This window comes from Vigna umbellata, chromosome 8, assembly GCF_029865625.1.
Source record: "Vigna umbellata cultivar VRB3 chromosome 8, Vumbellata_1.0, whole genome shotgun sequence".
In the NCBI taxonomy this organism is placed as follows: Eukaryota; Viridiplantae; Streptophyta; class Magnoliopsida; order Fabales; family Fabaceae; genus Vigna; species Vigna umbellata.
The window spans coordinates 29856214-29880453 of record NC_142172.1 but is presented as its reverse complement, the minus strand read 5'-3'; the positions used below and the strand labels follow the sequence as shown (position 1 = coordinate 29880453).

General features: G+C 34.0%; 3 protein-coding genes and 1 long non-coding RNA gene across 5 annotated transcripts; 1 reads left to right on the top strand and 3 right to left on the bottom strand.

The window, feature by feature from the left end:
- Nucleotides 1-1428: 1428 nt before the first annotated feature.
- LOC148194436 (arginine biosynthesis protein ArgJ family) lies at nucleotides 1429-7764 on the top strand. 2 transcript variants are annotated; one of them, XM_088096472.1, is made up of 17 exons: nucleotides 1429-1661; nucleotides 1821-1925; nucleotides 2071-2194; nucleotides 2266-2339; nucleotides 2741-2785; nucleotides 2965-3015; nucleotides 3111-3179; nucleotides 3347-3405; nucleotides 3658-3727; nucleotides 4485-4565; nucleotides 4645-4731; nucleotides 4985-5107; nucleotides 5615-5677; nucleotides 6414-6491; nucleotides 6570-6715; nucleotides 7330-7396; nucleotides 7517-7764. In XM_088096472.1, the coding sequence occupies exons 1-17, from the start codon at nucleotides 1596-1598 to the stop codon at nucleotides 7556-7558; spliced, it is 1350 nt and encodes a 449-aa protein (XP_087952598.1). In that variant the 5' UTR covers nucleotides 1429-1595; the 3' UTR covers nucleotides 7559-7764. The 2 variants fall into 2 exon arrangements, with proteins under 2 accessions (XP_087952598.1, XP_087952597.1); XM_088096471.1 differs by having other exon boundaries at nucleotides 1432-1661; nucleotides 7330-7400.
- A 494-nt stretch (nucleotides 7765-8258) lies between these two features.
- On the bottom strand, nucleotides 8259-10492 carry LOC124839792 (uncharacterized). The gene is made up of 3 exons (XM_047315718.2): nucleotides 9973-10492; nucleotides 9004-9333; nucleotides 8259-8850 (listed from the first exon to the last, which is right to left on the bottom strand). The coding sequence occupies exons 2-3, from the start codon at nucleotides 9316-9318 to the stop codon at nucleotides 8464-8466; spliced, it is 702 nt and encodes a 233-aa protein (XP_047171674.2). The 5' UTR covers nucleotides 9319-9333; nucleotides 9973-10492; the 3' UTR covers nucleotides 8259-8463.
- A 3846-nt stretch (nucleotides 10493-14338) lies between these two features.
- Nucleotides 14339-14996, bottom strand: LOC124839793 (putative histone H2B.3). The gene has a single exon (XM_047315719.2). It carries the CDS (start codon nucleotides 14904-14906, stop codon nucleotides 14487-14489), a length of 420 nt encoding a protein of 139 aa, XP_047171675.1. The 5' UTR covers nucleotides 14907-14996; the 3' UTR covers nucleotides 14339-14486.
- Nucleotides 14997-18552: 3556 nt separating this feature from the next.
- On the bottom strand, nucleotides 18553-21510 carry LOC148194435 (uncharacterized). Its single transcript, XR_015781414.1, has 2 exons — nucleotides 20067-21510; nucleotides 18553-19995 (listed from the first exon to the last, which is right to left on the bottom strand). It is a non-coding gene; the product is annotated as an uncharacterized LOC148194435 (long non-coding RNA).
- Between the last annotated feature and the right edge of the window lie 2730 nt (nucleotides 21511-24240).

The following is a 24240-nucleotide window of genomic DNA, read 5'->3' as shown; positions in this document are numbered from 1 at the left end:
AATTAAAGTGTCTTGTTTCTCCCATCTTGTGCAACAACCACTAGAAGAGTATCCATGGTTTGAAGGTCCATAAGAGTATTGTGAAATAAACTTGATTTTGCAGGACCTCCTCTCCATTACTTATTAGTTGTGTATTTAATTGGTATTTGAAACCAGGAAGAAATGTTTCAATTTCTTACATTAGGGTAGACAATTTGTTAGAAGGATTCATCGAATTGTCGTAGACATTTTCAATTACTTGTTGCTTTGACAACCTGGACATTGTTGTGTACCCCGTTGAAAACTTGATGGCAACACCTTTATGGGTGCAAAAGTCATATTGGTATAATTACAGCACCTAACTAGTTCTTATGCCTTCCGAAGTCATTTCATTGTATTAAGTGAAAAAAATACTTCAAAAAACAATGTTTATCACATTTTTATAACATTTAGAATACCCCAATTATGGATGCAAAAGTCATAATGGTGTCATTATTTTCGCTCTTAATTATGGTTCTTAGTGGCATTTTTTACTAACTTTTATAACACTTAACTTAATTCTTAAAATAAATACTTATGAAAATAATGTTCATCATATTTTTATAACATTCAGAATATCCCATTATTATGAATATATTATAATATTACTATTATACCATAATATAAATTCGTATTTACGGTATAATCGTACAAATTTTTTCGTTATTTGTGAAAAATAAACGTTTGAAATTTATTTTCGTTCTTCAGTTTTTCAAAATTTTTATCTTCTGGTTTGAGTGCTTTCTTTTGTTTCTTTTTTTTCCTTTGCTCTTCATTGTTTTCTTTTGTTTGAAATAAGCAAGCGTAGCGTAACTGCTGTCAGAATAAAATGAGATTCTCAACTTTGCCCTGGCTGGAAAATCTGCGCAGCCATCAAGCACCTTTGAAGCATCCCCATCAAGACCAATAAAAAGTTCTTTTAAATGAATTAGGCAGTATTTTATATATATTTTTTAAATAACTTAAAGTGAGAATTAGAATTAATTTTTTTTTCTAAATTTTATTTTAATTTAATTTTTTAATTTAAAAATATGTGAATATAATTTTTTTATTAAATTTATTTAATATTTTAAACATATTTTATAATACTTGATTTGGTTATCCTATTCGATATATTTTTTTAATATTAATTAAAATATATATTTAAAATTTTAAAAAATATTAATAAAATTATTTTAAAAAATTAAATTTATACAATTTTAAAATATTAAATTAGTTCAAAATTTCTAACTGTAATTAGTTTTAATTGTTACTAAAAGTTAAAGGTATTTAACTTTTTTTTATCAAATTTTACTTTAATACAAAAGCTTTATAAGATTTATATTGTCATAATTTTTAATTTATACTTTTATATTTATAAACTGAAAAGTATTATTTTAACTTCAAAATTCTGTTCATGTCACTTAACATGTGTTGAGTAGAAGTTCTTTTACAAAATTCCGGTTCTGAAATTTATTTTACCCGCTGTAGTGGAGATCCTCTGCCATCCCCAAACTCTGAGCATTAGCTACATACAGTTTCTCATCAAAATCAAACCGCTAAGGCCCTAAAACCCTAAAACCTTACACCACTAAAAAATGTATTCCTGCATTCCTCAGCACCTTTTCCTGCACTTTCACTTCGCATCTTCCCCAAACACCATGGTCACTCTTCACTCTCTCTCTCTCTCTCTCTCTCTCTCTCTCTCTCTCTCTCTCCCGGTCTTCTGATCATCGATGCTCGTTCCGTTGATGATCTTCAATGTACATTCGATTTCCTAGACTCTCCGAGAAAACTCATTTTTCAATTAACCACTTTTTCAGGCGTTTAATTCCTCCGCACGCGATATAAGGATTCGTGCTGCTTCAACAAATGCGAATTACATACCGGCCGCTCCAATTTTTCTCCCCGAAGGACCTTGGAACCAGGTATCTTTCTGACCACTGGAAATTTTTTGTAAGACGCCACAGTGTTACGATATTACTGTTTTTGTCATTGTAGCTTGAAGTCGAAAATATTTGACTCTGTTTTGTTTATTCGTATCTGAGTGTTTCATTTTGAGCATTTGTTCAGATCCCTGGTGGAGTTACTGCTGCGGAGGGGTTCAAAGCTGCGGGAATATACGGAGGTTTGCGTGCCAAAGGAGAGAAGCCCGATCTTGCGCTTGTCACGTGCGATGTTGATGCTGTGTCTGCAGGTTCGTTTTCTGAGAGATGCTAATTTTGCGTTTTGTGTGAACTGATCGTTATCGAATTGAATTTCTTTCAGGATCTTTTACTACAAACGTGGTTGCGGCTGCTCCCGTGTTGTACTGCCAAAGGACGTTAGATATTTCCAATACTGTAAGAGACTTTTTTTCCCTAGCTTGTGCTACGTTGTTTTCTCAATAAGCAGTTTCATTGTCTATAATTATCAGTGGATAAATTTCACCATAAATACTTATACAAGATGAAAAAAAGTATTCAAAAATAAAGTCTCACTTATAAATTAAAATTTCCCTTTGCACTTCAAATTTTTCAGAAGTTATATAATAGAGTTTCCTCAAAAGCTAATACAAAAGTACAGCGATTTCTTATATTCTCTATTTCTGTATGTATGAACGGGTTTTTGTGTTAGGGAATGGGTGTTTGTGCTTCTTTCGGCTAAGACTCCTGTATCATAACTTGTTTGCATTGTTACACTTTTGAAACTCAATATACCTTGCTTGATTTCTTACCAATTTATCAGTTTTGCAACTTTCCAGGCTCGTGCCGTGTTGACTAATGCAGGTCAAGCAAATGCAGCTACGGTATGTCGTCAAAACTTTTTTCTGTTTTGTGAGCCTGTGGGTAGTATTAAATAATTAGTGTACTGAAGTGCAGTCACGTAATGGAATTCATGAATGTTTTTCCATGAACTTAGTTCGTTTAACTTTTTTCCTGAAATTTAAAAATAAAAAATAGTGGTTGAGGCCTTTCATGACTTCAGGGCAAAGAAGGTTACCAGGATGTGGTAGAATGCGTGGAAAGCCTTGCTAAGGTATCCATCCTTTCATCGTGTTAAACTGATTTTGCTTATATTGGGCCTTGTCCAAAGAGTTTTTTCGGTTTGCTGCAAATGTTCCTTAATTGTAGCTGCTGGAAATAAAGCCAGAGGAAGTATTGGTTGAGTCGACTGGTGTAATTGGTCAACGAATAAAGAAGGTAAATGCAGAGACTGCATATTGGTTTTATATTGTATCCTTTGCGAGATTGCTTTATGTTACATGGACTAAGCATTCACGAAATTCTCAACGAGCCTGTTGAAAAGTATTCCAACAAACTTAAATTCTTTTGTTTTCAATGTTATATACTTTCCATTTTATTTGCAGGGAGCTCTTTTAAACTCACTTCCCACACTAGTGAATTCACTGTCATCTTCAGTTGAGGGGTAATTCCTGTGTTTTTGTGATTTATTTAGTTTTTGATTTTTATAGTTAAGATACAATCATGTCAAGAAACTCACATTTTTTTCAGTGATCATTAAATGACCTCTGGATTCATGTAGTTTTCTTGTTGGTTCCTTCTTTCACCATTTTGGTTTCTTATTCTTTGAAAAGTGTATAACTTTGAACAAAACTTGCTGTGTCTAATTTTCCTTCATTCAATAATTTATTATCAAATCTTATTAGCTTGCGTACAGGGCAGATTCTGCAGCTGTTGCAATCACCACGACAGATCTTGTTAGCAAGAGTGTGGCAATTGAGACTCTGGTATTACTTGTTACCCTTTTTGCTCACCTGTTTTAAATTGACAGAACTAGTTCATATTTTATTTTAATTACTCATTTGGTCCATATGGAGACACAATCTTTACATTCTAGTCTCTATGCTTACAAACTACTCATTTTAGTCCCTTGACACATTTTTAACTCATTATTATAGTCCCTATAACACATTTTTTTTTTATTTCCCAAAACTTTGAACATAGATTAAAAATATTAAAATTTTAGTACAGAGATTAAACATAAAATTATGCATGTGTGGGAACCAAATAAGTTATTAAATCTTATTGTTTTATAAGCACACATACATACATATGTATGTATGTATGTATGTATGTATGTATGTACGTATGTATATATCACACACAAATATGTATATTGATAAATACACACATTTGACATTAGCATGCATGGGTGTATTTAATCCTACGGATAAATCATAAATTTGCCTTGTTCAATTCACTTGGATGAGTTGTGGATATCTATAGGGTCAGCAGCCTGAAAGTTATAGGGCTAATGGGAAAATGACCAACAATTTGACTTTTGTGGAGATTTATACATTGATATGTATGATAACTCACTATAATTCTGAGTCTCTAATTTATAAGACAGAAACCTCCGCTCATGCAGTTTAGGAATTAATTTCGTGAGACATGTCTAGTTAATTCCCAAATTCTATTTTTCTAATTTGGAGACTGACAAAAAGTGCAATAATCTTATTCTACTTATTGTTGTGGGGTGGTTAGGTTGGAGGAACTAAGATCAGAGTTGGCGGAATGGCAAAAGGTTCTGGAATGATCCACCCAAATATGGCTACCATGCTTGGGGTATATCTAATTTGATGCTTCTTTCTTATTTGGAATATATAGATTATCCAGTTCGTTCTTTGAACTATATCTACTCTAGGTAATAACAACTGATGCTCGGGTAAGCAATGCTGTTTGGAGAAAGATGGTGCAGGTTGCTGTAAGCCGAAGTTTCAACCAAATAACTGTATGTGTTTTTATCACTTTTTTGGATATAAAGAATTCAGTTAATTTATTTTCATTAGTTTCCCCAAATTAAAATGCTAAAAACAATTGGCTATAATTTCACAATTCAAACTGCTAGTATTGTATGTCAAAATAATTCTCCAAATTTAATGAATTAAAATTTATTTCTTGCAAGGTGTGTATCTCCCAAGCTTTTGTCCCCATTTTGTGGATTGTAATTGATTTTTATGTTTTTTTACAATGTTTTTCTACAGGTAGATGGAGATACTAGTACTAATGATACTGTCATTGCTTTGGCTAGTGGGTTGTCTGGGCTAGGCTGCATATCTTCTCTGGACAGTGATGAAGCTATTCAACTTCAGGCATGCCTAGATGCGGTAAAGTTGACCTTAGTCCAGTTTCATTATTTTTTCATCTAATAGTTTTATTCTTTTCCTTTGAAGAAATTAATCTAGTCACGTACTTAACTTTTGCCGGAAGATTTTCCTTTCTAGTAAAACTGGCAAATGAAGTACTATGACCATTGTGCTGGAGGTAGTGTCACAGTTCATTTGGAATTAGATATTCGATAATATGCATGGGGCAATGTATGCATTATCACCGTTCCTTCTTGTAAATAATATAGTCCCCTGCTCCCGTTCATTGAAGAAAAAGGCCTGCAAAAAGGGCTGAATGTTCCTTCTTATTATCCTTTCTTTTCTGTAGATCTTGTTCCATGAATTACTTGAAGCATTTAATTTATTCTTCAAAAGTGATATGGCAGCAAATGTGATGTTTTAAATTTTTTTTCCTTTTAGATCTTGTTCCATGATTTACTTGAAGTAGGCAATTTATTCTTCAAAAGTGATCTGTCACCAAATGTGAAAATTTCTTGTTATTTTCAGGTAATGCAAGGTCTTGCCAAATCAATAGCTTGGGATGGAGAGGGAGCAACATGCCTCGTTGAGGTATGCTTTTTGTGTCAAGGATATTTGTGCAGCATGACTGTTGATTTAGTGCTGCTGTGTTCTCTTACACATCCAGTATTAATTCTCTACATTTCTCGTGCATGAATCTTGATTGAAAACATCTTTACTCTTTAAGAGAACTCTTAATCGGTTTCATCCAGCCTCCTTGTTTCCAAAGAACCTCGTGAATTTAAAAATTTGTTACTAACGAATAAACATGCCAGGTTTGACTAAGCTTTTTTCAAGTTGGAGACCAATATGGAAAGTGTTTCAACTTGTATAGTTAATTACCACTTTTTTCGTTGTGGATCTGAGACTGTCTGGATAGAACCAACTGTCATAACATGGATTTATCTTTGAGACCGTATTAGGATATAGCCTATGACAACAGGAATGAGAAAAGAGACCCTATAGCTGTAAAACAATCTCCCCAAGAGACAGCGGAGAAATAAGATTTGCCATTTAACGACCAAGTAGATTTGAGCAATTTAAAAGGAAAGAGAGGGAGGCCAATTATTTTTATTCGTACATCTGCTATTGCTTCTTTTCTGTAAGATAAACAAGCCATGCTGCTGATTTTATGCGTGGTCACTTAAATATTCCATCAACTCTTATCGTCTATTTTTCTGTATAATTTGGTAGACGTGTTTTTTATTTTGACGTAGTTGCTTATTGAAAATGTGGACTTATCTTGCTTGACATTGTTAGTCGTCGTCAATTCCATCTTATTTTGCAGGTCAGTGTGACTGGAGCAAACAGTGAAGCTGAAGCTGCAAAAGTTGCACGTTCAGTTGCATCATCTTCACTTGTAAAGGCATGATGGTTGAACTAAAGATTTCTCTTACCTTTGCAATCTGGCTATATATAATGATCTAACATAATCTTTCATCAGGCTGCTATATATGGTAGAGATCCCAATTGGGGTCGCATTGCTGCTGCAGCTGGTTACTCTGGGGTTTCATTCCATCAAGATTTACTTAGGGTGGAGCTGGGGGATATTTTATTAATGGAGGGTGGGGAACCACAATTATTTGACCGGTAGGACTTCTTTTTTTTGTTATTTTACTTGCACTGACAAATTAGTAAAAAAGTTGACACTTTATCCCCAACAAATTACTTAGTAAATCCTTAACATGCGCAGACACCAACGATTACCTTTTTCCTCCAATACCAGTTAGTAAATGTGCAATCTCTGATGCTGTGGAGGGTATCACTTTTCTTGAACGTGAATCATACAGTCAAATTATTAATATGCTTCACATAATAAAAAACTCAAGAATGAAAGCTGGGTAGAATAACATTTTAGGATTTTGTAGCAAGAGATTGGTGTAAGAATTGAGTTTTATTTTTCTGATATATCATTGCCAGATTGTCTTCCAGAAAGAGAATCGTTTATTTCCTCATCTTATCAAAATAGTAATTGTAATTTAATATTCTGATTTAGTTGCTAAAATGATTCTTATAGCTAACAAATGTCGATCATGTACTTTATTCATCCATCCTCCATCCAACTAATACCTGATCATGAACATTTTTATGAGATTTTTTATATATACGGGTCTTCTTTGTCCTTGCAACATAGAATTTGCCTATGCTTGCATTATGTGTTGTGCTTCATTATACAAATCTCTTAAAGCTTGTAATCGTGGCAGGCACGCGGCAAGTAGTTATCTCCGAAAAGCAGGGGAGACTCACGACACAGTGAGAATTCAGATATCGGTCGGTAAGTTATATCCCTAAGGGTAGTAAACTGTTTTCGTTTTCTTTTTTTAATCATATGGAATTAAAACCCACCTATATTATTATATATACTGATTGATATTCATTTCCTATTTACAGGTAATGGACCAGGACGTGGACAAGCTTGGGGCTGTGATTTAAGCTATGATTACGTTAAAATAAATGCTGAGTACACAACATAACCAAATGAAAATCCGAACACTAACATTTACTTAGAGATGGGGAGTGGATTATAATGTAGTTAGATATTATTTAAGAATTTTTTTTAATATTGATTTCATTTTGGGATATTATTTTGAATATACGATATTGGCTTGGATGATCTTTTAGATTTGATTTGAATTTTATATTGTGCTTATTGATAAATAAACTCAGTAAAAAATTTTGCAGTTTTTTATTGAAAACAAAACCCTACATTTTCTATAATTTTATTTGAATCATTTTTATTTTTTAAATATTTAGGACATCATTAAGATAAATTTATAATTCAGATTTGGGGGCAAGCTTATGAATAAAACATAATACATTGTTTCGAGTTAAAAATACATTCAAAAAATTAACTTTTAGATGACTGAAGTCGGAGAGTTCCCTGCAGTGAATAAAGTTTTTTCCCCTCGTTTTTCGTCTGACTTTGATTGCAGTGCATGTCTGGATATCAACTAGAATTGAATAATCTAGAAGTGAATACCAAGAAGACCGATGTATGATGTTTGAGGTATGTGTTGGTGCTCATAATGGAATCCCGAATTGCTGATTGGTAAATGAAAGCAATGGCTATGATGAACCATGTGGCCACTGAAAATAAAAGCTATCTACGCAAACACATCTACTCTCAATGGCGTGTGCAGAAGCTATAGTCATGTAAATACCTGCCGTGTAAATATCCTTCCAGCCATGTTACCTAAAAGCCTAATTAGTTAACAAAAAAGGATATGTATCGTTCATTATACTGCTTCCAACGGCCTTAGTCAATCTATTCATCATACAACAAAACAGAAAATTATCTTTTTAGGCAGCAGTCTCGATACATGATACGATCGATCGAGTTACAGCGCTTCTCCAATAGGCCAGTGAACCTCTGTAATTGCTTTTAAGTAGCTAGTTGCACAGTAGGAATCATGCTTAACTACTTTAAGGTCAGTGGAAGCTTCAAACACTTCTTCACCAGAATGCAGCCACCTGTTTCGATACTGTTTATCTTTGCTGCTGCTGCTGCTTCTTCTAGAGTAACTTACCTTCTGGCTCTTCTTTCCATTTTTCTTTTCACTCTTCCTCATCCTGGGTTTCTGATGTTTCTTGTGTTTAACAGTATGTGATGACAATGTCGGTACCGGATCATACACATCAGGGGCCCATTTCACAGTCAATTTAATTTGAGATCCCCTTTCTTTTTCACGGCTACCCTTCATGGCAGATACAAGTTTTGCAGGAGCCTGTGGTGTATATAGCAAAGAAAACATCGAAATAAATAACCAAAAATAAAAACTGCTTATAGTATACTCCCAAGACCATACTGCAGCCTAAAAGCGCAGCTAGCAGAAACCGGAACAAACCCTTGTAAAGAAATTAGAACATTAACAACTTACTGAGCAGTAGTTTTGACGAGATTGCTTAGAGAGTGATTTATCTGTCTCCTCATCAGAACAGCTTGAAGGAAGACACATATCAGGATAAGAAAACGTTGAACAATCTTTCAAGCACTTAATCTCTAATTTGGTTTCTTGCGTTTCAAAACCACCACTTGAATTCTCCTCCTCCGGGTAAAAATTATCAAAACGATCCACCTCATATGCTTGTTCCAACTTTAAAGCATCTTGTATATGCAGTGACTCAATAAAGGTACCTTCAAGCTTACTTATGATGTAGCCTGGTATATTACTAACAACAGCAGGCGTGCCCATTAATTGTATTAGGCTCTACAGGCAACAACAGACAAAACTGATGAATAATAAGCAAAAGAAAAAACACCACCAATAATCTACATACACAAGCATTAACAAATAAACCATTCCAAACACATTTTGTGCATTTATTCTCATGAATGCGTAGAAATCAAAGAGCTAAAAAAAGATATTAATCAATATCACGGCGCAAATATTAGCTGTAACAATGAAGTAGCAACAATAGAACAAGGAAGGATATTAATAATTGGAATGAATAAACATGTTAAGACTTCCGGCTAAATCTACCAGTCCCATATGTAACGTTTTCATATTAGAATGGCAGCATGACTCATTTAGTGAAATTAGCATTAAAACATAAAAAGCAACATTGTCCATCAATTCAAATCGGCCGAAAATTTTGTCTATTATAAACATAACAGGAAATTTCCAGTTTAAAATGTAGACTACTATTTAAATGCAGTAAAAAATAAAGCCAAATAAGGTGATAACGTTTTATACTATATATTATATAGATATTTTAAAATGAGCATACATGAGACAATCTGTATAAAAAGGCAGATAAAACGCCAAATAAACATCACTATTGTTCCATAAACACAAACAAACATGCCCCAACACGTAGCCAGTTTTTACGAAATCTAAATCAAGTACCTAATGGACGGCGATTACAGCTGCAAAATTTTATGGTCTTCGAAGTCAATACAACAGTAACAGAAACAACGGTCAAAAACGTCTGGATCCCGAATTTCGTAAACAAAAGATCGACGAAGAAAAAACTGAGAAAGGCAGGAACAGAGAAGAGAGAAAGAGAAGGAAGAAAAGTTGTTGTTAACTAAGACTACAACGCCGATCACTTTTTTCAAGATGCTTGAGACGACTAGCGGAGGATCCAGCGTGGAACATGAGGAAGGAAGGAACGAAATGGCGTAGAAGGAGTCCAAAGGGAAGCGAAGGCATCGTGGAAACCCTAATTCTTACACCGAAATTGGAAAGGCTCTGTGTGATATCAACTGCAAGGACATTCGATTAGAGATGGATGCAGAGAGGAAGAAGATTGGAAGAAAACGCGACAGGATGAGTGAGAGAGTTATTTGTTAGGAGAGATCTGGGTAACGTGGAGAGGAAAACGCGTAAAGATAAATGGATTTTGGAGAAGATGAGAAGTTGTATTTATAGTTGGTGCTAGCTTGGAGGGAATTCTATTGGATTGGTCTGAAGAAATCTACACCTACACGTTTCATTACCTTTTTAGACCAATTACCCTGTCAAGCCCCAATTTTGACTCTCTGGTACAGATAATTCCACTTTTTTTATTTATTTCACTTCACTTTTTTTTAGCAATACTATGTGCGTAACCACCCAAAATAATTAGTTTATTTTAAATCTTCTTCGTCAACGACAAAATTCACTTTTTTTTTTTATTATGTTTAATTAATTTATAAGTCTTAGTCCATTATATCTAAGATTATTTTATTATTGTTTTGAAATTTAAGATCGAGATTAAAGGTATAAGAGTCATTTAGGATTTAAAAATTGTATTAAGCTCAACATACACTTTATCTATCTCTTTATTTATTGGTTTTTAATAGATTTTTTATTAATATCAGATTAATTATAGTTAAATGGTTGATATTCACATTTTTACCTCTAAGTTGGTCAATATTAAAATTAATTGTCTTGAATTACGACCATCAATTCACTTACATGACGGTTTGGTCTTGATAATGACTTGTTTATGAAATCGAGTAAAGGTTGATCATTCGATTTGTGACTGAACGGACAATCATATGATACAATTATCTATTTAGTGTACAATATAAGATGTTAAACTTAATATAAAATAGAATTATAATTATTTTATTTTCTTATTTTTCATATGTAAAAAGCTAAAAAGTTATAAGATTGATATAAAATGATATTTTATATTATACAAATAAGATTTTATAATTAATATAAAGTAGATTGTGATATGTTTTTTTATCTCAATTTATTAAAAGATATAAGATTAGGTAATCAAAATAAAATAGTATTTCAGTTAATTATTTTTTAGTGTTGTTCCATGCACGTTTCAATTGATAGTTTTGTCCTTCACTTAATAAAATCTGAAAAAGTGTAATGATGGTTTATTAATTTTTCAACCACCAACAACCCTTAACCTTGTACTTGTACTATAAGTTTGTGCATGCACCTCCATCTCATTTTTCTAGTGTTTTATTTTTTTCTTTTTTGTTTCATTGAGTTTTATTTCTTAGAGGTTATATTATGAAAGTAGTGATACATTGGTGGTAATCATGGTGGTCTTGCTGTGGTGGTTCTTGGAAGAGAAAGGTGCTGGAAGAGATTCGCGGGTTCGAGAGTCTTTCACGATACACATTAGCACCCTTAACCGGCGTTGGAATCTCGGTTAAGGGTCGAACGCCGATTATGTAGTGATGCAGTGGGAAGTGCGGCTGTCGAAGTTCGAAGTTCGACACCCCTCTAACTCACTATGAATGGAACTCGGCGACTGAAAGTGTTTGCGCTAGAGTTCTAACCCTGTGCTAGCCATTTTTTGCAGAACAACCAACAAACTATAGATATATGTGCAGTGAGTGGGAGATTGGGATTGAGATTGATAGCAATGCGAAGAGAGAGGAGGTGAAGAAGGTGGAGAATGAGTTGATGGTAAGGGAGAAGGGAAAGAAGATGAGAGAAAAGACGATCTTGTTAAAGAAGAAAGCGGAGGAGGAACAAGACCTGTGGTCGTTCATACATGAGCTTGGACAAAGCAATTAAGAAGGTGTTGCTTAAGCAGAAGACATCATTCGACTGAAGGTTGTGTCTTTTTTATAATGTTGTTCTGTAAGATCTTCTCCTTTAGAACATGTTGCACTATGATAGAAACAATTGGGGCGGTTTGGAACGCCTTATAGAACTACAAAATATCTTCTTGACATTTCAAAGTGCCATTCATCCTAACTTAGCAAAGATATATTTAAAGACTTGTTATCAATTAATTAATTCTCAATTTATATATTTTTTTATATAACTCGATATTTTCACACAATAGGTAAAATGGACACTTTTATATCAACCCATAAACGAGAATCATTTTGTATGCTCCAGACTTTCAACATAATCACTATAAAAAATTCAATTAGTTTACGTGAGATCCGATGACCCTGTATGTTGGCGTATGATTTAGTAAAGCCTTCTGCTTATGTCTTCATTCTGCTACCATCCACGCAATTCGAAGTGCGGCTACCATCTACGGTAAGCACTTCGCCGAGCTTCCAACGCCCGACACTCATTCAACCGTCATTCAAGTGTGTTAGCCTCTCCGTCGCGCTTCCAACTCGGCAGCCACTCAAGCACCCATGAAAAACGAGATTCAACCAAAGCACACAGATCTAAGTATAGCATCAATACCATTTTCATACAATGTAAAAACAAAATTTTAGGAAAGAAACACCTACCTGGACGCTAAGCCAAACAACCACAGAGAGAAGAGGAAGAAGCACCATTGCACCTCACCAGCACTGGATCGACAACCACGGAATGGAACATCAATGGACAATGACGGCTATGATAAAGACTTTGCTGAGGGAGAGGAGAAAAGTGAGAATGAAGTGCGGTAAAGAACTCTGTAATGAGAAAGGGGCACAGGAGGTGTAGGGTTTTTGGTCTTTTAATGGAAACAGAATCTAATGCACGCGATCAAAAGATTCTTCTATGTTTGAACTTCTGACAGGGATAAACATAAAAATTTCAAAAAAGTTGAAGATGCAGGAAGATAGAAGTGAGATGGAGGAAGAAACACTCATTATCTTTTTAGTTGTAAAATTTTATAACTAATCCATCATATTAGTAGGAGATCCATGATGACATTGATTCATATTATAGAAGGGGTTGTCCTAAAGAAACTGGAGCATTACATCATCATGATTCATGAAGAACATAAGAATGTTATTGAACAACAAACTGATGTTAAACATCATGAATATGTTGTTCAAGAATAATATAAAGTAGATAAATTTTCTAGAAATTAACATAATACATCACTTTTAACAAGATAAATCGATCATGTTGTATATAGATTGTGATAGAACTAATTTAGTATAGAAGTTGAATATATATTTTTTATTTTAATAGTTCATTAGTTGTTTCAACTTTATATCTAATTATTTTGTTTAAGACCAATGGAAAATTAAGTTGGTTTCCTATAAAAAAATATTAAACAATTTTTTTTCTTATTGTTTACGATTGTGTTAAACTCTGATTTGATGCCATTATAGTAATGCTACATCTACTTACAATTGACTTACATTATTTATTAATAATATCATTGATTTATTTAATCACAATACAAAATGATATAAAATAAAAGTTATACTATCTATTTAAAAAAATATAACAATTTCATTTAAATTTTAAATATTTAATATATCCAAAATTTATTGAAAGTACTTATATTTTTATAAGTGTCTTATTTATTAAAAAAAAATAGATAGAAAAACTCAGTGATTAAACATATCACCCCGTTCATAATTTAAACTTTTGTAGTGTTATAAATCAACCTATATGAATTATGAGACGTGTCCTCTTTTTCGGGGTCCGTTAACCAAACAAAGCAATTCAAAGCCTCAAAATTGTTTGATTCAGTTTTCACTTTAAGAGAATAGGCAATTATTTTTTATCATATAACTGTGATCCCCTTATTTTATTGCAAAACAAAATACTTCGTATTTTCACTATTCTAAGACACACCTACACAAAAACCTATCAAACCGAGCTCCAAGTATATAAAGTAACAATTTTATTATAGTTTGTTGTTAAAACAAATTACCAAATTAAGTTTTCCCAAAAACACAACGATCACTACACCAAGCGGAACTTCTCTGCAAACCATAAGGAATCAAGAGAAACATATAATCTACAAAAAGGCGGTTCATCAAATTAACAATTAACAAAACAACAATCCAATTAAGACCTAACAATCGAATCAACGTTTAACGCAATAAAATCAAATCGAAAAAAGTTCACACATAATTTCGAAAGTATAATTATTCAAAGTAAACTTTCCATTAAAAACAGTTTAGATCATTACATGTACGAACTAAAGCACAAAAAAAAAATTGATCCACATGAAACCCTAGATCCGCGAAAGAACCGCCTAAAAACCTAAATCAAGAACTAGTAAATTTGGTAACGGCCTTGGTGCCTTCAGAAACGGCGTGTTTGGCCAATTCACCGGGCAGCACGAGGCGCACCGCAGTCTGTATCTCCCTTGAAGTAATGGTAGGCTTTTTGTTGTAGCGCGCCAAACGAGAGGCTTCCTGTGCAAGCTTCTCGAAGATGTCATTGATAAAACTATTCATTATTCCCATGGCCTTGCTGGAAATGCCGATATCGGGATGAACCTGCTTGAGGACCTTGAAGATATAGATCTTATAGGTCTCAACGCTCTTCTTCACGCGCTTCTTCTTCTTGTCGCTACCGCCCTCCTTCGAGATCTTCTTCTCCGCCTTTGGTTTCTTCTCCGCTGGAGACTTCTCCGCCGCTGGCTTCTTCTCTGCCGGCTTCTTCTCACCCTTTGCGGGCGCCATCGTATAACCGGGAAAGTCGAAAAGTTGTTGTGATTTCGTGGGCAAAGGAGGGTGACCGAATTGTGATGCGATGAGTGAAAGGGAAAGAGTGGAAATATATATAGGGATAAGAGATGGATTCTTATTGGCGAAAAGGGTTTCACACGGATCGTCGACGTGTCCTGTTAGATGTTTGCTTTTAGTTCTGTTAGTCAACGGCTGAGATTTCACCGTATCGTTTTCTGCTTGAGGAATTCGCTTTGGATTTTACCACTTGGTAGGAGTCCAAACTGTGGCACGTTTTCAAGTTTTTGTTTTTATGTTTTTATTTTTGTTTTTGGGCTCGGGATAAATATCGAAGGCTAAAAGGCCAGCCCGAATAAAGCCCACGACAAAAACACAAATAGGCTTAATTTATTTTTATTTAATTTTTATACATATATTAAAAAAATAAATTATTAGCAAACAATTGTCATCCTAAAACCCCTTATCCTAACCCTCAAAGATTAATTATCTCTTATACTCTGTGCAAAATCATTCCAAAAAAAATACAACACTTAACAAATAAATCAAATTTTGCCATGTATGGATATTTCAACATCATTAAAGCACCAAGTTAAATTAAAATTTTATTTAATTTATAATTTTTCTATTCAAAACTTAATTATATATGTTATGATAAATAATTATTACAATTTTTTAAGTAGATAAGAGAGAGAAAAAAAACTATAAATCAATCAATTTCATGGAATTTCAAACTAAAGAGTTCCATGAAAGTTAGGCATAAATCATCTATAAAATTTATATGTTAAAACGTTCTCATGTGTTTTGAAGTTTAACCAAATAATATTAAACGAAATGAGAATCTGAAGGTGCTATAACTAAAATAGAATAAGCAAAAACATAAGTGTTTGGTTCAAAATCCCTAATCATCTAGCAACATAGGAAAACACTTAAACATATATGAAATGTAGAACAACCAAAACTAAAACATCCAGACACAACACGACTCTTAAGTCAAAGCATCTGTGATACTTATGTTAAACGCGTAAGCTATAATATACAAAATGGTAATTAGTTAAACTCTCAAGAAGTGATAAACTGTCGAGGCAATGTTTTTTTGCTAAACCCTTTAAAAGTTTCAAGTAAAAATCCAAAAACATGTAGAAAACAAAAGCGTGTTAAACGCTCTAGCTAAAGAAAGCAATTTCTTAAAAGTGCTTACAATAGACTAGACGATACCATGAGCTAAACCCATCATTTCGTCCAACGATGAAGCTCTTATTCAATGTTTGATATCTTAGAAAAAAAGCTTAAAATGATAAACACTACCTCGATAGTAAAAAATGTAAAAAACACTTTGTTCTTATGAATAAGCTTTAAATGTCATTAAATGTTCAACGTTAAAAAAAAACAAAAGTAATAATAGAAAAGATACATTTGTTCCATGCACAACTACTCTATTTTATGCATACACGTATTCACCTACTTTATTTGAAATATATTTGAAGTGGACTTAAGAGACAAAGAAGACATTCACGAAATGTTCTCACCATTAGAAGTCGTGCCAGAAAAATAATACAGTCTATTTTTATCAAAGTACTGAAAAAGCAAGTCTGCTCTGACAAGTTGACTTTAACCAACGACTGTTTCACACGACAAGACAAATAAGACACAAGATTCAAGACAAGAGCTCAGTCTAAAAGATAACTTTGAAAAACCCTTTAAAAAGAAAATTTTTCGAAATAAGAATCAAGAGGATAACTTATAATGAAAATATCATCCTATGAAGAGAAGAAAAATCATTTAGAGAAAAACACAAAGAAACTCAATCTCAAAGAGAATATTTGAGAAGATAAAAAGCAAAAGTCAATAAGTACTCTCAAGCGTCATTGTAATATCAACTTACGATTTGTAAGAAGAGAGAAAAGAGATAAAAAGCTATTGAGTTTATAGACTGTATTGTATTTAACATATATCCTCTCTGTGAGAGTAATCGTCTAACAACTTGTAAGCAATCGATTGATTGCAATTCTGAAGATAATTAAAACACTTATTGTATAACTCAGGCGATTAAGGATAACTAGGCAGTGTATGAGAGTGATGACAGGATTATCTAGTGGAAACCAGAAGAATGTGAAACTCAACTAGACGGCGTATCAGGGGTGATACCAAAAGCGTCTAGGGATACTAGGAGTGATGAGAATATTGCACAACCAAGAGTGGGTAAAACTCAACTAGCCACCATATCAGAGTGATACCATGATTATCTAGGGATACCAGGAGTAGTGAGATACTCAGTTGTAATCTTGTGAAAGATTATAGTAAAACCCTCTATGGGTAGAGGAGACTGGACATAACTCAGTTAGACTGAACCGATATAAAAATCTTTGTGCATTTATTATTTAATTTTATTTCAATGTTTATCTTATTAAACCTGTAGTTGCATTTTCATTTTAATGCAAAAGCTTCCTATATTAAACGATTATTTATTAAAGAGAAAGTCTTTATCAAAAAGAATTCTTCATTTCTAAGTGATTAAGTGAATTCTTCATCTCTACTTATAATGGAAATGCATGCGTTCGTACATGCTCACGATGTCATTTTTCATTTTTGTCTCCTGTGGTGGGTGAAGGAAAGTGATTTATAAAATCAAACTGGTTTCTTCTATTCAATGATTACTTCTCGTACTTCTTTCCTTTTATGTTTATATATTAATGTATACTAAATTGAAATAAGAAGTGAGATAACTAAGAGAAAAAAACATTCATGTATAGTATGAACTGACTAGATAAGACAACCATGAGCAACGAACCAACTTAGATGCCATTGATCGAATGATCAACATCATTCTCCAACTTACCAAAAATGCTTAAGAGTAGCAATTCGGCGGTCATGTTGATCATTCATTTGGAATATGATTGATCGATTCAGTGTCCGACATGACTAATTAGAATAAAAGTATTGCAAATGAGCCAAGTAATTGTATTAAGGTATGATTTAGCCATAATTAAGTCGATGGAAAGTAAAAGTCCATTACAATTCGTATAAATAGGAAGTTTAGGTAAGATAATTCATTACATTGATTATTCCATCTAATAACATTGCACGTAGACACTTACTAATTTAAAATATAAAAGCATCTTCTGTAGATACTGTTAATACCCAATTTCGTCCGGGTAGTTAAAAATATATATAGAGTTAAGAAGGGGTAATAAGATAAAATAAACGGGCAAAGATAAATTTAATACGAAGTCTCAAAAAATGATTTTTGTTCCGTTTTCCTTTTTTATTATTTTTGTTCTTTTGTTTTTACTTTGTTTCGTTTTTATTCATTTTCTCTCCTGTTTATATTTTATTTTGCTTTATTTTATTTTTATTTTCACTTCGTTTGGTTTTATTTTATTTTGTTTTTTTCTCTTTTTTCTTTTTTTATGTTGTTCCATTTTGCTTTATTTTATTTTATTTTTTATTTCTGTTTTTTTAGGGTTTATTTTTATGTATTTTACTTTTTTTTTAATTATTTTTTATTCTGTTTTTTCCCTTTTAATTTCGTTTTTATTTTTATTTTTATTTTTTAAAAAAAAGTTCAAGAAAAGGTTACCTTTTATGTAAAAATTTGCACTGCAATGTTAAAAAAAAGGAAGTGAAAGAAAAAGAAAAGGGAAAAGTAAAATCCCAAGGTCAATTCTTTCCCTCTTCCTAAAGCCATCAGTTGCAATTGCAGTGAATGCTTAGAATGTGTTTGCGTGGTGGCAGCGTGAAAAAGTTACTTGTTTTTCTTGCTGAAATTCTTAAGCGGCAACATCAGCCATTTGCCAACTGCAAAGTGGAAACATGAAAAAAGAAAAGAGAAAAAATCTCGCGCCAGTGGAGATCCCAGAGTGTACAACAGAAAGGAGGGGCTTTGGTTTTGAAAAGGGATAATCACATTGGAGAGGGATCACGGACCACCATCACTTAGAGAGTGAGAGACCTCGGACCAAAAAAAAGAGAAGAAGCAACGAGTGTTGTGTGAACCTAGCTGTCCACCCCACTTCACTTTCCGGGGCCTGCAAGATCATTTCGGTTTTGGTTACTGAAAGAGAAGTTCGGCCGAGGAGAGCAAATGGGATTAAAATCCAAGAGGAAAGGCATCTTGAAGCTGGGAAGGTAAGTCTTCATGTACTTAAGCTCTTTGGTCATGCTCCACGTATATATGCTTTCCTTAGATATACTTTCCTTATGCGTGCTGAGTGATGAATGATTGATGTTGGATCAATGTATATATTTGCGTTTGCTTCCCTTTTAACCAAAACTGCACCCAAAATGTAGTTTCGGTGCTTTCATCTATTTAACTAACAATAGAAGATTGGCATACACTTCCCTAACATCAACACTGCATACCCCTTTGGCACCCAGAAAAGCTGCAAATAAAAGCAAACAGACGCATTTTCATAAAGTAAAGCAAATCCCATGCCAATACACTCAAAGCATTCACCTCCTCAGAATTTCCCCACATCATAGGAGCCTATCATTCCCCAACTTACATCCTCATTCTACTCACGGTAACAGTAGAGACTCCAACCTTTGTCTCCTTCTCTCGCCTGCCACCATCAACCGTTTGGATTCTCCACACTGCGCTCACCTGTAACTGCCTCAACAAACATAATCCATCACCCACTTCACCATCCAGATTCACCCATGGCCATATCTTGCCACCGTCACTCCCAGCCACACGCCCCTGCTAAGTCCATTTTCTTCTCCGTGTAACACCCTCTTCGAACTCCATATCTTTCTCTGCTTTCATCTTCGATTCCTTCGAGTCACCAACGCCTATCATCTTCATCTTACTCTTCATTCATCATTCACCTCTGACCACTCTCCATGATCTCCAACACCCGTACCCGTGATCACCTCCAACACCCATCATCTTCATCCTAACACCTTATCCCACGGCCAACGCCCACCATCTTCAACCCTTCTCTGCTCATCACCCTCAACCACACTTCCCTTTCGCGCACAATTCACACAACAAAGTCACACCCACCGAAACCATTTTCTCCGTCACGCACGTCCCAATCCTCTCATTCAATCTTCAACCGTCATTCACCTAACAACTTCCTTTCATCTGCAAGAGACAAGAAACCCATTACTTCATCACAACCGGACCCATTACAGTGAGAAGATGAAGAAGAGAACCTAGGTGTGTTTCGCAAGGGTTGTGGGCGATGGCAGCCGCGAAAAGAAGAGGGAAAGGGCTTCCTCTGTTTGCAAGCGAGGAGGGAAGGAGGATGTTGACGTGGTGACCGGAGGCATCTCTGGCGACGACCGGTGACGTTAGTGGAGCCCTGGCAAGCGCGGTGGCCGAGCTCGCCCAAGAGGCGATTCACGAAAGAGGAGACGGTCTCTCTTGCGAAAGGGAGAAGAAGAGGGAGAGAGGAACCGGATTCTGGGGCCGGCGACGATCCTGATGGCGAGTGGCGGTGCTGGCGACGCCCTGGGTCGCGTCTCGCAGTGGCGTTCGATGGCGGAGGCAGCCGTATGCGCGCGAAGAAACGGAGAAGGAGAGAACTTCCCGCGCGCGAAGAGGAAGAGGAAAGATTTGATGGCGGCCCCGGTGGCGCCTGGTCGCCGGTGACGCTTTAGATTGAGCGGGGGTCCGTCACGGTGGCCGGCCGTTTGAACGGAGACTGAGGCAGAGTGGATGGTGAGTGCCTCTAGGTTTTCTCGTTCAAGGAGAAGAACTCGAGCCTCTGGGTGCGTTGGAAATGAGTTAGGATGTGAGAACCCCTAGGGTTTTCCAGATCTGAGAAGTGAAAAGGGCCTTGGGCCTTCTGATCCAAAAAAAAAATAATAAATAAAATAATAAAACATTTTCTCCTTCACGCACCCCCCGTTTTTCACCCGCGCACTCCCTATCCATTCTCTTGGCCTGGCCTCAGACCTATCCTGGTCCTAGAAAAAAAAAAAAATGAAAGTTCTTTTCTCACTTGTACCCTCTCATTCTCATTTTCGCACCCTTATTTTGCTTGGGCTTAAGCCCATTCTGTTTATGCCAATAAAATTAAAAAAAAGGAATTGGGCCTTAGCACACTATCTCGGGATGCACCTCTAGTTTCATCTTTACACCCCTGACTGATACAAAGTTGAAAAAAAAGGGTTTGGACCCAAGCTAAAGAGCCTCAATTTCACTCTGCACCTCTAGTTTTTATCTCTGTACCCCTATTCATGTTGGGCTTTTCTCTTGCTTTATTTTTTTATGCTTTGGTTTTCTTTTTTAGTTTTTATTGCATGTAACTCCTTGTATGATAGCCCACACCCCTTTGTTTTATTTATATCTATTAGACTTGTTGTTTCGTTCTCCATAAAAATTACTAAATAAAAAAAAATGAAGAAAGATAAAATATTAAAATTATAAATATTTTAAATTAACAAAATATATTTTAAAGGTTAAGCACATGTGTGATCGCACGCATCGTTCTTGTGCTAAAACCTTTTCTTCTTCTTTTCTAAAAAAAAATAAACAATAAAATGTTTTAAAGGTTTAGGCACATGTGTGATTGCACGCATCGTCCTTGTGTTAGAACCTTTTTCTTATCTTCTAAAAAATAATAAAAATGTTTTAAAGGTTTAGGCACATGTGTGATCGCACGCATCGTCCTTGTGTTAGAACCTTTTTCTTATCTTCTAAAAAATAATAAAAATGTTTTAAAGGTTTAGGCACATGTGTGATCGCACGCATCGTCCTTGTGTTAGAACCTTTTCTTCTTCTCTTCTAAAAAATAATAAAAATGTTTTGAAGGTTTAGGCACATGTGTGATCGCACGCATTGTCCTTGTGTTAGAACCCTTTCTTCTTCTCTTCTAAAAAATAATAAAAAATGTTTTAAAGGTTTAGGCACATGTGTGATCGCACGCATCGTCCTTGTGTTAAAAACCTCTTCTCTTTCACTTCCCCAAAATCCAAAATCATTTCAAAACAAATTTTCAAACAATTTCCAAGCAAACTTCTCAAACAGTTTCAAAAGAACTACGTAACCCTGATTTCTCATTTTCAATGAGAATACGTAGGAGCAAGGTCAATCCTTGTCGGACCCAAAAAACTAAAAAATATATTTTGTTTCTTTAGAGTTTTATTTTAGGGGATAGTTAAACATTTTGAAAACCACATCATATTCGCGTATTTAGTTAAAGGTACTGCCTTAGAGCAGGCGTTGTAGGGTGCTAATACCTTCCCTACACGTAACCGACTCCCGAACCCAAAATCTGGTTTTTCCTAGACCATGCCTTATCATTTTATGGTTTTTCCGTAGTTTTCCAGAATAAACTATGGTGGCGACTCCAAATCTCTTTTCGAAACCCGTTTCTTTTTTGGATCGTCGTCCCGTCGCGATTTCGATTGCGACAGATACCACCCAAACAGTATTGGACGAACGAAATATATTAAAAACTAAACAAATTAAAAAAAAAAAGAATGACTAAAAGACCGAAACATTAAGAAATTGTGAGTGTTTGATCGGTCTTGTAAAAACAATAAAATAGTAGTATATGATAGATCACATAAGATATCAGCACTAGTATACTTAATGATAAACATATTAAAGTTAAGACCCAAATATTAATTAAACAAGTTGAATCTAAAAAAATATTTATTTCTAATTATGAAGTTGGATTTTTAAATTAATATATATATATATATATATATATATATATATATATATATATATATATATATATATATATATATATATATATATATATATGTATATATATGGGGTTTGCTAACGCGCGTACGCCTGTTTTTCAGTTGGTACATTTTAGCAATGTGTACCGGTTTTAGTAGACAAAAATATCCTTATATACCATGGATTCTAAGTTTTAAGGTTAAGGGTATTTTAATAATTTTCATTCTCAAAACTAAAAAAAAAAAAAAACCCGAAACCCTTACTCACCTCTCATTCATCTCAACCCTTTCTCTTTCATCTTTCTCACTCCAATCTTTTCTCTGTCATCCCTACTGTAGCCCCAATTGAAAAAAATCAGAAACACTTGCCTTTAAACAATTTGCCTTTGTAAAGAGTTGAGTCATTGACATATTCACCTTCAGGCAAAGGTTCATTCAAGATCTCTTCAATTTCACCATCTTCACTAATCTCTCTAATTTCATCATCTGCGTATGTTGAATCATCATCTCTAAAAAAAAACTCTCCAGGCCAATTACCAATTCTTTGGGATGTCATTATGCTTGTGAAAATTAGATAAAATTATATACGACAAAAATTATAAAATGAAAACTCATTATAAAGTCATTTTTTTTAAGAAATTGTTTAACAACGAGTGTTTCTGATTTTTTCCAGACCAATTACCAATTCCTTTGATGCCATTATGCTTGTGAAAATTAGATAAAATTAGATAAGACAAATTATAAAATAAAAACTCATTATAAAATCATTTTTTGTAAGAAATTGTTTAACAACAAGTATTTCTGATTTTTTTTTTCCAGGTCAATTACCAATTCCTTTATACTTGTGAAAATTGGATAAATTTAGATAAGACAAAAATTATAAGATCAAAACTCATTATAAAATCATTTTTTTGTAAGATTATTTAACGGTAAGTGTTTTTGATGTTTTCAATTGGAGTTACAATAGGGATGACAGAGAAAAGATTGGAGTGAGAAAGATGAAAGAGAAAGGGTTGAGAGGAATGAGAGAGGTGTAAGGGTTTGGGGGGTTTCTTTTTTTTTTTTTTTAGTTTTGAGAATGAAAATTATTAAAATACTCTTAACGTTAAAACTTAGAATCCATGGTATATAAGGATATTTTTGTCTACCGGTACACATTGCTAAAATGTACCAACTGAAAAACAAGCAAAACCCATATATATATATATATATATATATATATATATATATATATATATATATATATATATATATATATATATATATTTGTTTTATTGTTGATAAAAGAATTGTGAGAGATGTTAAAAGAATATGTAGTATATTAGAACTCGGTAAAATAATATCTTTTTTCCTAATATCTTATTATTAGGACTAATTGCTCGAGATAATGTAATATCTTAGTTTTTTAAAGTTATGTTACTTAGTTTTTTTTAGTTATGTTACTTATTTTTTACGCATGAAAAAACCTTCAAGTTTTTTTAATTCTTCTTTCATTGTCCAATCTTCATTATTCCTGCACTTCCGATTAAAAATGAAAAAAAATCCGCGTTTACATATATCTATAAATAAAATTCATGACGAATAGTTTATATCCACGAATATTTATTATCCGCGAGTTGCGGGTAGCAAATATTTTAATACCCGCATATAAACGGGTGATGTGACATCCCAATTATATACATCATTCATA

Coding starts and splice junctions, on each gene's coding strand:
- LOC148194436 (XM_088096471.1), top strand. CDS start 1,596: ATGTATTCCTGCATTCCTCAGCACCTTTTCCTGCACTTTCACTTCGCA. Junction 2,340..2,740: donor CGTTAGATATTTCCAATACT/GTAAGAGACTTT, acceptor GCAACTTTCCAG/GCTCGTGCCGTGTTGACTAA. Junction 6,492..6,569: donor CATCATCTTCACTTGTAAAG/GCATGATGGTTG, acceptor ATCTTTCATCAG/GCTGCTATATATGGTAGAGA.
- LOC124839793 (XM_047315719.2), bottom strand. CDS start 14,906: ATGGCGCCCGCAAAGGGTGAGAAGAAGCCGGCAGAGAAGAAGCCAGCG.
- LOC124839792 (XM_047315718.2), bottom strand. CDS start 9,318: ATGGGCACGCCTGCTGTTGTTAGTAATATACCAGGCTACATCATAAGT. Junction 8,851..9,003: donor CTCGTCAAAACTACTGCTCA/GTAAGTTGTTAA, acceptor TATACACCACAG/GCTCCTGCAAAACTTGTATC.